At 46.1% G+C, this 15,182-nt stretch overlaps 1 protein-coding gene across 9 annotated transcripts in view; it reads right to left on the minus strand.

The window, feature by feature from the left end:
- Nucleotides 1-1,793: 1,793 nt before the first annotated feature.
- Nucleotides 1,794-15,182, minus strand: part of pik3cd (phosphatidylinositol-4,5-bisphosphate 3-kinase, catalytic subunit delta) — a 214,945-nt gene continuing 201,556 nt past the window's right edge. For all 9 annotated transcript variants that reach the window (XM_080215123.1, XM_080215121.1, XM_080215124.1 and 6 more), the window contains 4 exons: nt 13,611-13,734; nt 11,987-12,132; nt 7,826-7,958; nt 1,794-5,514 (listed from right to left, as the gene is read on the minus strand). In XM_080215123.1, the coding sequence (XP_080071249.1) occupies nt 5,377-5,514; nt 7,826-7,958; nt 11,987-12,132; nt 13,611-13,734 (541 nt within the window). In that variant the 3' untranslated portion in view covers nt 1,794-5,376. The remainder of the gene's footprint in view (nt 5,515-7,825; nt 7,959-11,986; nt 12,133-13,610; nt 13,735-15,182) is intronic.

A 15,182-nucleotide genomic window follows, 5' to 3' on the forward strand; every position in this document is an offset into this window, starting at 1 on the left:
CTATCCTCCAAACCAGGCAGCATCCTGGTAAATCACCTCTGCACTCTCTCCAATGCTTCCATATCCTTATAGTGAGGTGACCAGAATTGCATACAATATTCCAAATGTGGTCTCACCAAGGTCCTGTACAGTTGCAGCATAACCCCATGGCTCTTAAACGCTAACCCACTGTTAATAAACGCTAACATACTATAGGCCTTCTTCACGGTGCTATCCATTTGAATGGCAACCTTCAGAGATCTGTGGATATGAACCCCAAGATCTCTCTGTTCCTCCACATTCCTCAGAACCCTGTTGTTGACCCTGTAATCCGCATTCAAGTTTGTCCTACCAAAATGAATCACCTAGCACTTATCAGGGTTAAACTCCATCTGCTATCTTTGGCCCAGCTCTACATCCTATCAATGTCTCTTTGCAGCTTACAACAGCCCTCCACCTCATCCACTACTCCACCAATCTTGGTATCATCAGCAAATTTACTAACCCACCCTTCAACCCTCTCCTCCAAGTCATTGATAAAAAAATCACAAATAGCAGAGGACCCAGCACTGACCTCTGTAGTACACCGCTGGTAACTGGCCTCCAGTCTGAAAATTTTCCCTCCTCCACCACCCTTTGTCTTCTACAAGACAGCCAGTTACTTATCCAATTGGCCAAATTTCCTTCTATCCCACACCTCCTTACTTTCTTCATGAGCTGACCATGGGGAACCTTATCAAATGCCTTACATTAGCTCTATTCTCTCTCCACAGATGCTGTCAGACCTGCTGAGATTTTTCCAGCGTTTTCTGTTTTTGTTTCAGATTCCAGCACCCGCAGTATTTTGCCTTTATCTTGTGAGGATAATATTTAAACTCATGGCCCTGCCAGTTTAGTTCTCACCCTGCTTGCCTTCTCAAACCTTGGCTGCCAGTCAACAATAACCACCGTCAGATGCCAAACCACAAGAAGCAGTTAACCTGAAGGCGAAGCTAATAATTTAAATAAGTTACCACATCAGCAACTGCTTGTAAAGCCAACAGAGATTTAAAAAGCTTCGTGAAATCTTTGTCTTTTAATAGAAGGTTGAGTTTATTTTTAAGAAGTATTGACGTTGCAGCCACGGCCTATCATGTTATAAAGTCTTTACAGCACAGGCAAGGCTATTCGGCCCATTGCTGGTGTTTCTGCTCCCTAAATATCGAGCCTCCTCCCTCAATTCCCATCTCCCTCATATCCTCATCTCGCTTTTCCCGGTGCATCGATTACCACTCACTGTGAGTGAGCTCCACATTCGCACCACTCTGAGTAAAGGAACATTCCTTGAATTCACAATTTGAGTTCTTAAGAACTGGGAGCAGGAGTGGGCCATCTGGCCCTTCAATCCTGCTCCACCATTCAATAAGATCGTGGCTGATCTTAAGGATAAGCCTTAATTCCTTTACTGTTCAAAAATTTATCTATTCTTGCCTTAAAATCATTCAATGAGGTAGCCTCAACTGCTTCACTGGGCAGGGAATTCCACAGATTCACAACCCTTTGGGTGAAGAAGTTCCTCCTCAACTCAGTCCTAAATCTGCTCCCCTTTATTTTGACGCCATGCCCCCCTAGTTCTAGTTTCACCTGCCGAGGGAAACAATCTCCTTGCTTCTATCTTATCCATTCCCTTCATAATCTTTCATGCGTCTATAAAATCTCCCCTTCTTAGTGACTTTGATGGCCTCTTGCGGTAGGTTTGGAGTACAGAGCGAGGGAAGGAGGGAGGGAGCGAGGGAAGGAGGGAGGGAGGGAAGGAGGGAGGGAGGAAGGGAAGGAGGAATGGAGAGCAGATGGTGGTTGGAGAGAGAGAGAGGGAGGAGAGAGTGTTGTGCAGTAGCCAGCCAATCACCCCTTTCTGATTCATTTTACAGTTTAGAGCATTTTGACGTGCAGACATCACCAAAACCGTCTCGTTTACTGATTCAGATACTTCACAAATCTATGGGCTCTATTGAATCTGTGCAGATGGTGAAACATAACCTCAAACGTGAAGCTCGTGACAAGCCCTCAATATTCCGGGAAAGGGGGCCGAGGGACAAGACGGAAGCTGAACAGTCCTTCTGACTCTGCGAAAATCCTATGTTGCAGGGTGGATCTTTCCAATGTGTGAGAGAAGGACAGGTGATGGCACATTGGCAGCCCATCTTACACCGTCCCCCAGTTTTCACTAAGCTACTGATTTCCTATTGCTTGTTTCCCATGGTCATTCCAAACAGCCCCCAAACAGTGGGATTGCAAAGAGACTGCAGCTTAAGCTGTGCTGTACTGTGGTGAGCATCGATGACACACACATACACTGACACACACATACACACACACACATGGTCACAAAGCAAGAAATGGAAGCATAAAGGAGCCTGCTTTTGCTTTTTGCCTCTAAGTAATGCATGGCAGCTCATATACTTGGGAAATGTAGATCTGAATATTGAGCAAGACATATTCAAATCATGCCCAACAAAGGGCAGCATGGTGGCACAATGGTTAGCAATGCTGCCTCACAGCACCAGGAACTTGGGTTCAATTCCGGCCTTGGATGACTGTCTGTGTGGAGTTTACATGTTCCCCCAGTCCAAAGTCCAAAGATGTGCAAGTTAGGTGGATTGGCCATGCTAAATTGCCCCTTAATGTCCCAAGATATGCAGGTTAGGGGGATTAGCCATGGACATTGTGTGGGGTTATAGGGATAGGGTGGGGGAAGAGGGCCTGGGAAAGATACGCTGTCAGAGAGAATTGGTGCAGGCTCGATGGGGTGAATGGCCTCCTTCTGCACTGTAGAGATTCGATGAAAGGTGATGCCTGTGGTTGCACATTGAGGGGGAGGAGGAACTTCTACTCAACATCTCCTCAAATGCCACCCAAGGTGAAGCCATAATCTCGGGGGGCCGAGGAGGTGGTGGTGCTGGGAAATTGGTGAGCCCACCAGGCTGAGGAAGGGAGTGGGTCATATGCTTGATGGAGAACCTGGTTGTGAAGTTTGGGTATGAACAGGTGTTGCTTGGCGATCCACCTCATTGTGCCAAGATGTGAACAATTTAATCACCGCTCCTCCTTGAGATGGCCCCAAATGAGAGAGGCAAGCTTTTGTCCAGGGTGTTACATTTTTGGGCGGAACACATTCTTCATGGTTCCACACCAGAGGAGTGTGGTCCAGCGCTGGGTACACACCCTTCCGGTTCCCTGAGGACTTACACACTTCGTCTGGCACCAAAACTCAACTGCAACATGTGAGGCCTCAAATGGGCACATGTTTGGTGGCCACGGCGACTACTCGCTGAAACTTGGACCAGGCCTCAGGCTGGCACACCGGCTAATTGCTATGGCAACTCACTGCCCACTTTAGGCTCCAATTACTCCCCCCACTGAGTGGGGTTGTGCGAATGTATCTATTCACACCTGATGATTTGTCCATGTATTTTGGGGTGTAAAGAGGTTGTACAAGTACCTTTGACACCGTTTTTTTTAACAATATGTGCCAAGTTTTAAAGTTTTTAAAATTGGAAAAAAAAAATCCAACAAAGTTAGTCTATACAAAGCATTTCAGAAGTCCTGGGGTATTAATGTTGTAAACATATTCCTTTAAGAGCAATTGCTCAAGATTTTGTACTGCACAAACCGTGCTTCAAATCAAACAAAAACATTCAAACTTATTTTTAAATATGCAAATATTAAATAAGCTCGATTTACACAAATAAATTTGCATAAGAAGCAAAACAAAGGCACATCAACTTCACCAAGGTGCATTTGTATTATCCTTGCATCTAATCAAATAAGTGCAACCCATAAGAGTCTATTTTGGTGGAAAGCAGAGCCAGTCTCAAAATGTTCCATATCCACAGGTGGTCTTGGAAGATCTTTGGAAAGGCGTCCCCCAAAAACTGCTTCGGAACAGATTCTGAAACCAGTCATCTGACATTGGTCCCCTCACCAACACGTGTTGGCTATGCGACGATCCTTCTTATCCCTCCAATCGTCTCCTCAAGACCATTTTCTGCTGTTCATCAACGGAAACTCCAATGTCTAACACGGTGAATGTAGTCTTCCCCTCGTTCTCCTTCCTCGCTCCACCGCCCACCCCCTTTTCCAAAACCATCAGTGCTCTCGAGCTTTGAAAATACTCTGTACCTATAGGAATTGCTCTACGCTGAAGCTATTAAACAAAGCTGCTGTTAAATACGGCTTTGCAGCATTGAGAAGAAAATTGCCCCCCTGACATTTCTGCATCGCAGTACTGCTCTCTGGCGGAAAGGGGGAAGGCTTGAGGTTTACAAAATGTCCGTTGACGATGAGGCATCCGTCAACAACAAAGCTCATTAAATTAGTGCCTTTCAGGTAAATTTTCAAACACTTATAAATATAACCACATTCTCCTCTTTTGTGATTAAAAAAAATGATTCTGGAAGCAGGTTCTGCCCATGTTGGAGAAAAATAAATCAATATTCTCGGTAAGGTGCCCTCTCACTCAATCTTGGTTGGAGATACGCATGGGGTGAGAACAATTAGCTCTTCATTGAAGATCAGAGCAGTGAAACGCACTGGATGCTTTATCCCTACCGTCACTGGACAATCTAATGAGCCAACAGGGCGAGAATTGTCCGGCCAGCCAGCGCTCACTAACTATTAAGATGTCCCTTTGATCGAGGCTCAAGTTCGTACAAGACGGGAGTTTTGAGATGCTTCACAGAAGCAGAGTGCCTCATTTCAGGGGTGTAGGGGAGGTGAGAAGAGGCTGGCCAGGGCACAGGCATCCGACTTCAGCCCAAGACGAGGAAGGACAGTGTGCAGGAAGACATTGGTGCTTGAAGTTTTGGAAATTCAGATCTGCGCTTCTGCTGAGCGGGACTGGGGGCAGAGCCCTGATTGAGATCTGACTTGCTGCCGTCACAGGGAAAGATAGCATCTACATTATTTTCAGAATAAACAATTAGCTAATTGACCTTTACTTGCACTTTTCCCTATTCAAGTTAGTGGCTGCCGACCTGTTGCCCAGTCTTTGCGAGTCTATCAAGAGCTGAGCTAGAAGGCAAACTCTGAGAAAATAAGAGAGGTTTCAGAGTGCAACAGGCCTGCAGACAAGGGGGCAGGAGGCCCCTGTACCTGGGTAATTAAAATGCATTTTCAGTGCCAGTTCTGTACCTAAGAGTCCGGAATCAAAGGGAAGTGGTTGCAGACAGTGCAACTAACTACATTGCACATGTAAACATCTTTCAAGGTTCATAACATGTTGAGAAAGCTTCATATTCTTCATAGTCACATTGGCTCGGCAATAACTTATTGACTTCATCGTCGCTGTGGTATCAGTCGCTTAGCCGCCTTGTATTTCTGTTCTTTTAGTTAAAGGCTTTAGAGAAAAAGGTTCAGCTACGACCGATTATCTTTGGCTACATTGTGAGCCATCCAATTCACTTTGGTTTTCCAGCTTTCTCGCAGAGCTTCATCAAATTTCATTTTGAAGTGTTTCAGGGCCTCGTCTTCTGATTTTCCTAAAGCGAGTGAATCCTGTCAAAAGAAAAATCCACGAGTGAACATCGGTAACGCTGCAATAAGGAGAGCAGGTCAAAGAACAAAGAAAATTACAGCACAGGAACAGGCCCTTCGACCCTCCAAGCCTGCACTATTAATCCAGAAACTCAGCTATAATGTTCTGGGGACGCAGGTTCAAATCCCACCACAGCAGATGATGGAATTTGAATTTAATAAAAAATATTGGGAATTAAGAATCTACTGATAATCATGAAAACGTTATCGATTGTCGGAAAAACCCATCTGGTTCACTAATGTCCTTTAGGGAACTGGTCTGGCCTACATGCAACTCCCAGAGCCGCAGCAATGTGGATGTACGGGAATCCCTACGGGAAAGTAGGGATGGGCAATAAACGCTGGCCAGCCAGTGACGCCCAAGTCCCACAAATGAATAAAAAATACACTGATTTAAAGGGGAACTGTTCATTGATGGACCTCATCACCTCACAACTGCAAGAGAAACTTCCTACAACTGTGGCAGGGCATTGGTGAGGCTGAACTGGGAGAACTGTGTCTGGTTTTGGTCTCCCCGCCCAAGGAAAGAAACGATTCCCCCTCTGTCAATAAATTCCACACGAGGTTCAGGCAGCTTCAGGTGTTGTTTCTATCAGCTGTTGATACAAAGACGAGGGGCTGGAGTGAGGTATGGGGGGGTGGCACACATTTAATGTTTTGGGCAAGAGACGAGAGGGGGGAGGTGGTGATGTGCAGATGAATTATGTCAGGCAGCAAATGGTAATGAGCTAGAACACTGCCTGTGAGCGTGGCCGTGATGTGGAGTTGCCAGCGTTGGACTGGGGTGGGCACAGTAAGAAGTCTCGCAACACCAGATAAAAATCCAACAGGGCTTTATTTGGAATCACAAGCTTTCGGAGCACTGTTCCTTCAACATACGGCCTCAACCAGGATCTTGGGTACATGTCACACTATCTGTAACCCCCACCATACTGCCTGGGTTTGCAAAATCCTACTAACTGTCCTGGTTTGAGACAATTCACACCTCTTTAACCTGTGCTTAACCCTCTCTCCACTCGCACTGTCTGCACCTGTAAAAACTCGCATTCCAACCATTCTTCCAATTCCAACCTGTAATCATCTTGCAAATCTGTCTTTGCCTATATATGCCCTGTTGTGAACCTACCTCTACTCGCCTGATGAAGGAGCAGTGCTCCGAGAGCTCGTGATTCCAAATAAACTTTAACCTGGTGTTGTGAGACTTCTTACTGTGAGGATGGTGGAAGTGGAGATGGTGAATGATTTCAGAAGGAGATTTGATGGTCGCTTGAGGGAAAGGAACTTGCTGAGCTGCGGAATGGAAATTGATGGATTGCTGCGCAGTGTGGGACTTGTACTAGATGGGCCGAATGGTCTCCTTCTGCATCGCAATGACTCCTGCAGCCAAGGCGAGGCATCAGAGGGCCACCAGCAGCTGTGAACAAGTGCCCAGTTACAATCAGCTCATGAAGGGGCTGAATGTATAGAACGAACATAGCTTTGTTCATATGTTATAGGAACAGAAGTAGGCCATTTAGCCCCTCGAGCTGCTCCAATCTAATGAAGGGCTGTGGAGAATTTAGAAAATTCGAGATTGTACAAGAGCTTTTTTTGGCAGAAACTCAAGAATGTTGCTATACGAACTTTCAGACAATCACAGTGGGATTTAAACTCCCACATTTCTAGACTGTTAAACCAGTGGCACAGTGGTTATCACTGCTGCCTCTCAGTGCCAGGGACCCAGGTTCAATTCCAGCCTCGGGTCACTGTCTGTGTGGAGTTTGCACGTTCTCCCCGTGTCTGCATGGGTTTCCTCCGGGTGCTCTGGTTTCCTCCCACAGTCCGAAAGATGTGCTGGTTAGGTGCTAAATTCTCCCTCAGTGTACCCGAACAGGCGCTGGAACGTGGCGACTAGGGGATTTTCACAGTAACTTCATTGCAGTGTTAATGTAAGCCTACTTGTGACACTAATAAATAAACTTTAATCTTAATCCAGTAACACTGCGACTATGCTACCATGTCCCATACTGACAGGCAAGGTAACTCAAATAACTCTCAATTAGAGTGTCCAATCTGATCAAATTATTTATATCTGCAGTCAAATCAGGCTAATTAAATGGGTTGCAATCTGGAGTGCTGTTGATGTCAGGGAATATAGCCAGAAGCTGATTGCAGGTTTCCACTTGCACCAATCTGCTGGGAGATTCTGGTTGTATTTCAGGGTTGTAATTTCCCCCCTACTTCTCATCCCCTGCCCCAGTATCGCGTCAGAGCCCAGGCGGACATTGCTCACCTTGAGATACTGGATATCTTTGGAACAGCTGAGCTCCGGGAGTCCAGCTGCTTGCATCAGTGCGAAGAGGTTAATGAAGAGAGGGCAGTGCTTTCGGAGGATCATGTAGGCTTGTTCACAACATTTCCGGAACCTTCTCATGACGGCGACAGGGTGGGAATGGAAACAGAAGAAAAACACGCTTTAGGAATTACAATGATTTTACCAGTGCTGACAACACAAACTCAACAAATCCACTTACTGCAAAAACATATTTTCTAGAATGAATTTTTAAACTGATGGTGCTGCCTTAACATCGATTTCAATGATTAATATTGGATTTGTAACGCATGGAACAGAACTATTAACTTATCAATGTTGGAATCTAACACGAGGAATAAAAATGTTCTTTTTAGAACTTTGCGATAGAATAAGCTGAAGTTATTGTTAGTATCTGAACATGCACATTAGGAGCCGGAGTTGGTCCACATGGCCCCTTGAGCCTGCTCCATTCAACTGTAAATTCAACCCCACATTCTTGCTTACCCCCAATAACCTTTCACCCTCCCTCGTTTATCAAAAATCTATCTCGTTCGGCCTTAAAGATATTCATGATGTGGAGATACTGGCTGGAGTGGGCACAGTAAGAAGTCTCGCAACATCAGGTTAAAGCCCATCAGTTCCCCCTCCCACTCTTTCCCCCTATTTTATCCCCCCCTTTCTCAATTTTACCTCTCTCCCACCCATCTCCCCCCTCACCCCCATATCTTCATCTGTCACAGTTTACCCTCCGATTTCAGCTTCTCTGCCGTTTGGCCGTTCGCATCTTCTATTCTCTCAATGGGCTGCCATTAGCAGCCTTTCCCCTGGTTTCTGTGTCTATGACTCATCTTTCATTCCCTCATCCTGCAGCTTAAATATCTCCCAATTTCTATGCCTTTTAGCTTTGACAAAGGGTCATCTGGACTTGAAACATCAACTCTTTTCTCTCCTTACAGGTGCTGCCCAGACCTGCTGAGATTTTCCAACCTTTTCTCTTTTGGTTTATTTGGAATCACGAGCTTTCGGAGCACTGCTCCTTCAGCAGGTGAGTGGACACGAGTGAGTTAAAAATATTCAAAGACTCTTCCGCTGTCATTTGAGGAAGAGAGTTCCAGAGATTCACCACCCTCCAGGACAGAACATTTCTTCTTATCTCTGTTTTTAAATGGGCAATTCCTTATTTGGAAGTGGTGACCCCAAGTCTTGGATTGTCCCACAGTCCTCGCCACATAACCGTCACTGATCTTACATCTTATTATTGCAAGGAGTCTAATGTAGTGATGACCAAACCGTTAACGGAAACCAAGGATTTCCACATCTGGATAGTTTATTTACAACAAGAGGGGAGGTGGCAATGTTGTTGGCCTGGTAATCCAGAGGCCAAGGCAGTGGTTCAAATCCCACTACGGCAGCTGGTGGAATTTAAATTCAGGTAAGATAATCTGGAATTGAAAGCTAGTCTCACTAATGGCAATTATCACTGCTTGTAAAATCTCAGCTGGCTCCCTGATGTCATTTAGGGAAGGAAATCTGCTGTTTTAGGAGTGGCACAGTGGTTAGCACTGCTGCCTCACAGTGCCAGGGACCTGGGTTCATTTCCAGCCTCGGGTCACTGTCTGTATGGGTTTCCTCTGGGTGCTCCGTTTTCCTCCCATGCGACAAGGATGTACAGATTAGGTGGATTGACTATGCTAAATTGATCCTAGTGTCAGGAGAATTAGCAGGATAAATATGTGGGACTGGACCAGGGTGGGATTGTGGTTGGTGCAGACTCGATGGGCTGAATGGCCTCCTTCTGCAGTGTAGGAATTCTATGATTTCTGTGATCAGAGAGGGGAGAAACAGAGTTAACCTGGCCTGGCCTACAAGTGATTCCAGACTCACAGAACAGTCTCTAAACTGTCCTCTGAAATGTAAGGGATGGTAGTGTAATTTTTGAGTCAAACCATCTGGGGCAGAAACCATGACAGAACCGTTATTGTAACCTAAGGGGTTAAACACTAAGACCAGCAGATGATGAAACACATAGAAAAAGAAGAAAAAAAACATGAGACTGGCAGGCGCCCGGGGTCTTCAGCATAGCTTAAAAGAGATAGGAAAACAAACTAATTTACACCATATAAAATAAATGTGTTAGTAATTTACAGGACAATGAAAAAGAGTTAGCTGAATTAATGAGAGGTAAAACGATTTAAGCCTTAAAGGGGGTGATTGGATTAGAGTTAATGGGATGTCAACAAGGGAGGAGCTCACTCGGTAAAGAGATTAGGAAGTGGTAACCAATGAAGAAAGGAGGGCTGTCCTATTGTTATCTAGAAAAATGTATATAAACTATGATTGTGTAAAGCAAGGTGTGAGTACCCACGGGACGGCACCCTTTCTTGCAAGATCGAATAAACCGACAGTTAGCTGAACTCATCCGTGTCTTTGATTCAAGGGGGGGGATCATAAAAGTGAGTATCTGACCGTTTCTCACAGAAATGCCTCACAAACCATTCAGTTCAAAGGATGGGCAACAAATTCTGGCCTTGCCAGAGATGTTCAGTGGATGTTTCCACTGACAGGTGAAACTAGAACGAGGGGGCATATCCTCAAAATAAAGGGAAGCAGATTTAGGACTGAGGAGGAACTTCTTCACACAAAGGGTTGTGAATCTGTGGAATTCCCTGCCCAGTGAAGCAGTTGAGGCTACCTCATTGGCTGTTTTTAAGACAAGGATAGATAAATTTTTGAACAGTAAAGGAATTAAGGGTTATAGTGAGCGGGCGGGCAAGTGGAGCTGAGTCCACAGAAAGATCAGCCACGATCTTATTGAATGGCGGAGCAGGCTCGAGGGACCAGATGGCCGACTCCTGCTCCTAGTTCTTATGTTCACATCCCATGACAGAATAAATTATCCACATAAAACTTTACGTGGTAAGACACAAGAATCCTTAGCTTTAGGGAAAGTCCAATCAGCCTCTCGTTCCAACCCAATGGAACTTAGGTTGAAAGCAACTGAGGTTTCCATTTGCACCCTTGCTGGTCCACTACGACTGCCGAAAGATGCTCTTATGTTCTTATACCAACTCCTGTCATGACTATCTGGGTCGACTGTAAGGTACTCCATATTCTCTGTCACAGATCAGTTGGTTTGAAACAGAAGGAGTGGAATGTCCCCTCAGATATATCCAGGTATAGGGGCTATTTAGCTGTTCATGGTGGAACAGTCCAGACACCAGGGAAAGAAGCTGGTTTTAAGAAACCAAAAAGGAAGTGGCCTCTTACCCAAACCTGGGGAGAGGACACAAGTTGAGTGGGTGGCGATTGGATGGAAATCATAATAAGTCTTGGCACAGCTGAAAATCCCATGATGTTCCCCAGCTTGGGTAACTGTGTGCAGTTTGCACGTTCTCCCCATGTCTGCGTGAGTTTTCTCTGGCTGCTCCGGTTTCCTCCCACACTCCAAAGATGGGCACATAAGAAGTCTCACACCATCAGGCCACTCACTTGATGAAACAGCAGCGCCCCGAAAGCTCGTGATTCCAAATAAACCTGTTGGACTTTAACCTGGTGATGCGAGACTTCTTACTGTGCTCACCCCAGTCCAACGCCGGCATCTCCACATCATGGATAGTCCAAAATGTGGTGGATTAGGTTGGGTGGATCAGCCATGCTAAATTGCCCCTTAGTGTTAGGGGGAAGTTGGGGGGATTGGTAGGTTCTACGTGTGGGGTTGCGGGGATAGGGCCTGGATGGGATTGTTCTCAGTGCAGGCTCAATGGGCTGAATGGCCTCCTTCTGCACTGTAGGAATTTTATGATTCTCAGAATAACAAGATATTCTCTGACTATTGCGAATCCATTATCCCACCAGCTACTGGGACCCATTCTACTGAACCAGACAGTTCTAGATCCTCCACAGCCTGGAGCTCCTTCAATAAATAGATCCAAATTAATGCAGTTCAAAAGGAACTCAAAACATTTGCTGTTTTCCGAGCAAAAATGTTCCTCAACCTCCTCCAGCTGGCAGGGTTTATGATCCTGGTCAGGAGCCTCACTGCCTGCCTTCCCAAGTCAGGAACTCAGGGTTTTAGCTCTCTGCTTGCTGTCCCTTCACACAGGCTAATGTAACAGTGACAGGAAGCTTGGCATTGTTTACCTTTCAAACTTCTCACTGTTGTTGGTCTTTCCTTGTTGTATCACGTGAACAAAGTCATGGGTTAGAATGAACGGTACCCGCTCTCTGTTGATCCCAAACTTGCTCTTGAAGTTCCCGAGAAAGTGTCCAAAATCGATGTGGAAGAGCTGCGGGAGACAAAGGACGGAGAATGAAGCCTTTTTACATCAGACCGATCTCCGGGAATAAAACTCACAGATACTGATGGCTCACAACTGATTACAGGAACCTGGGGCGGCACGGTGGTTAGCACTGCTGCCTCAAGGTGCCAGGGACCCGGGTTCGATTCCCGGCTTGGATTACTGTCTGTCCGGAGTTTACACATTCTCCCCGTGTCTGATTGGGTTTCCTCCGCCTGCTCCGGTTTCCTTCCACACTCTGAAAGACAGGCTGGTTAGGGTGCATTGACCCAAACAGGCACTGGAGTGTGGTGACTCGGGAATTTTCACAGTAACTTCATTGCAGTGTTAATGTAAGCTTGTGACATTAATTAATAAACTTTACTTTTTTAGAAATCATCTAGTGAGAAGGTGGTGATTATGAGGGGATTATTTGCAATTCAGAATTGCTCAGACTACGGGATAGGGTGAGGTCAGTTCAGATATCTGATTCAGTTTGAGTGTAGACCAGGAAGGGTCCTTTCCTTCATTTGCTAACTGCAGAAGGAGGCCATTCAGCCCATCGAGGCTTTAGGTAGGAGATCCATCTAGTCCAGCCTTTTAAACCTGCCCATCTGTATCCCTATCAAATTCTAGACCCCATTTCGCTGCATCCTCTGCCCTCAGCAGCTGCCTTCCTGTTAAAACTCAACATGTTGCACTGTTCCACCACCCAGGTGAGGAAATGTGCATTTGTATAGCATCTTTCTCATCCTCACAAGCAAAGGGAAGTCAATGCTTTCTCGTGGGCAAACCATGCAGCCAATTGGTGCAACAAGAGCTCCCAAAAGAAGCAAAGTGTGGTCAAAGGTCCGCACATCTGTTTGGACGGTGATGGACAGAGATCAGGAGAACTTCCTGTTCTCAACACATGGTCCCTGGGGCCTTTATATCGCCTCTCGTGCTCCTTAATCTGTTTTAAGGTGTCATCTGAAAAACAGCACCTCTGACAATGCAGCACTCCCACGGTGTTACACTGTGGCATCAACCGAGATTATGTGCTCAGGCCATGAGAGGACAGATTCATCCACAATCTGTGTAAGAATGACGTCAACAGAGTCACGGACCGACCCTCGATCCGTTTGACAGTTAACTCAGCAGCTAGGGGAGGGAAGAGTGTAGCAAGGGAGAGAATGAGAGAAGGGAAATGGGGTGACATCATGATCTTTTCCTTCTCTCAACTTCTAAACAAAAACTGTCATGCTTATTCTAGGAAAGGAAGTTTATTTTCACATTTTTGCAGCAGGTGTGAATGCCTGAATACAACATATATCGCGCTGTGCTCTGGTCGAGGCTTTGGGGAGTTTTCAGACAGAGTGGATGCATGGACCATTCCAACAGATCCACCATTCCTGGGATGGGACAAAAAGGAAAGCTGGCCACCACTTCCCAACCCCAACTGGGAATTTCACACTGTGCACTATTTTGTAATCAGATTTTTCCCGTACCTGTCCATTTTCTCTGATCATAATGTTATCACTGTGTCGATCTCCGATTCCCAGCACATAGGTAGCTACACAGTAGCCGGCGCACGAGAGGGTGAACTCCTCAATAGCTTGGTCTAGTGCTTCCCTGCAAGAGAAAAGCAATTTTATACATCGCTGGAAATCATTTCGCAATTCCCTGAGGCTACAGATTCCAAACAAATAATTTTTAGATTTGGTTTATTATTGTCACATATATTGGGCAGCACAGTGGCACAGTGGTTAGCGCTGCTGCCTCATAGCGCCAGAGACCCGGGTTCGATTCCCAGCTTGTGGAATCCGTACATTCTCCCCATGTCTGCGTAGGTTTCCTCTGGGTGCTCTGGTTTCCTCCCATGGTCTGAAAGACGTGCTGGTTAGGTGATTGGCCATGCCAAATTCTCCCTCAGTGTACCCAAACAGGCACTGGATTGTGGTGACTAGGGGATTTTCACAGTAACTTCATTGCAGTGTTAACGTAAGCCTACTTGTGACTAATAAATAATAAAAATAAGAATTAAAAAAGTGAAAAGTATTGTTTCTTGTGCACAATACTCCCCACGTGTCTGCAGTGTTTCCTCTGGGTGCTCTGACTTCCTCCCATAGTCCAAAGATGTGTGGGTCAGGTGCTCTGGCCATGCTAAGTTGCCCCTTAGTGTCCCGGGATGTGTAGGTTAGAGGGGATTAGCGGAGTAAATATGTGGAGTTACAGGGATAGGGCCTGGGAGGGATTGTCGTCGGTGCAGGCTCGAAGGGCTATTCGAATGGCCTCCTTCTGCCCCGTAGGGTTTTAGATTAGACGAAGCATACAGTACATAGAGAAGGAAAGGACAGGGAGAGTGCCCTGGCTGTGTAACTGTGGTGATTGTCCCATTAAGGATGATCTGCAGAGTAAGGGTCCTACGACTCGTGGAGCAGCATTGTGGCGGGGGGGGGAGGGGGGATATGCGTGTGGGGGTGGATATGGTAGTGGTGGTGTCACCCTGGTAACTGTGGCCCTCTGTACTTACAGTCGTCTTGGGAGCAGTTGCAGGTATGAGGCTGTCAGCCTCTGCATACCTTTAACCTGCAAACGGGCATTTTTACGCTAACAATCACCTTGCGACGGATCGCTCGTACTTCGTGAAGGAAGCAAAACAGTGAGTGAAAATTCAGATTTCTGATGCAAGGCGCCAGCTGATGAAAACATACTGACAGGAACCACATGGAAGGAAGGAGTTACAGATTTAAATCTAGCCCCAGTGGCTAAGCTGCCAAGAGAACGCCCTGCTCCACATTACGTAGAGTCATAGAAGTTTATAGCAGGGAAACAGGCCCTTCGGCCCAACTTGTCCATGCCACCCTTTTTTTAAAGCTAGACCCAATTGCCCGCATTTGGCCCATATCCCTCTATACCCATTTTATCCACATAACTGTCTAAATGTTTTTTAAAAGATAAAATTGTACCCGCCTCTACTACTGCCTCTGGCAGCTTGTTCCAGACACTCACCACCCTCTGTGTGAAAAAACTGCCCCCCGGACCCTTTTGTATCTCTCCCCTCTCACCTTAAACCTATG

The sequence above is a fragment of the Carcharhinus amblyrhynchos genome, chromosome 30, assembly GCF_965287045.1.
Source record: "Carcharhinus amblyrhynchos chromosome 30, sCarAmb.v2.hapA, whole genome shotgun sequence".
Lineage (NCBI taxonomy): Eukaryota > Metazoa > Chordata > Chondrichthyes > Carcharhiniformes > Carcharhinidae > Carcharhinus > Carcharhinus amblyrhynchos.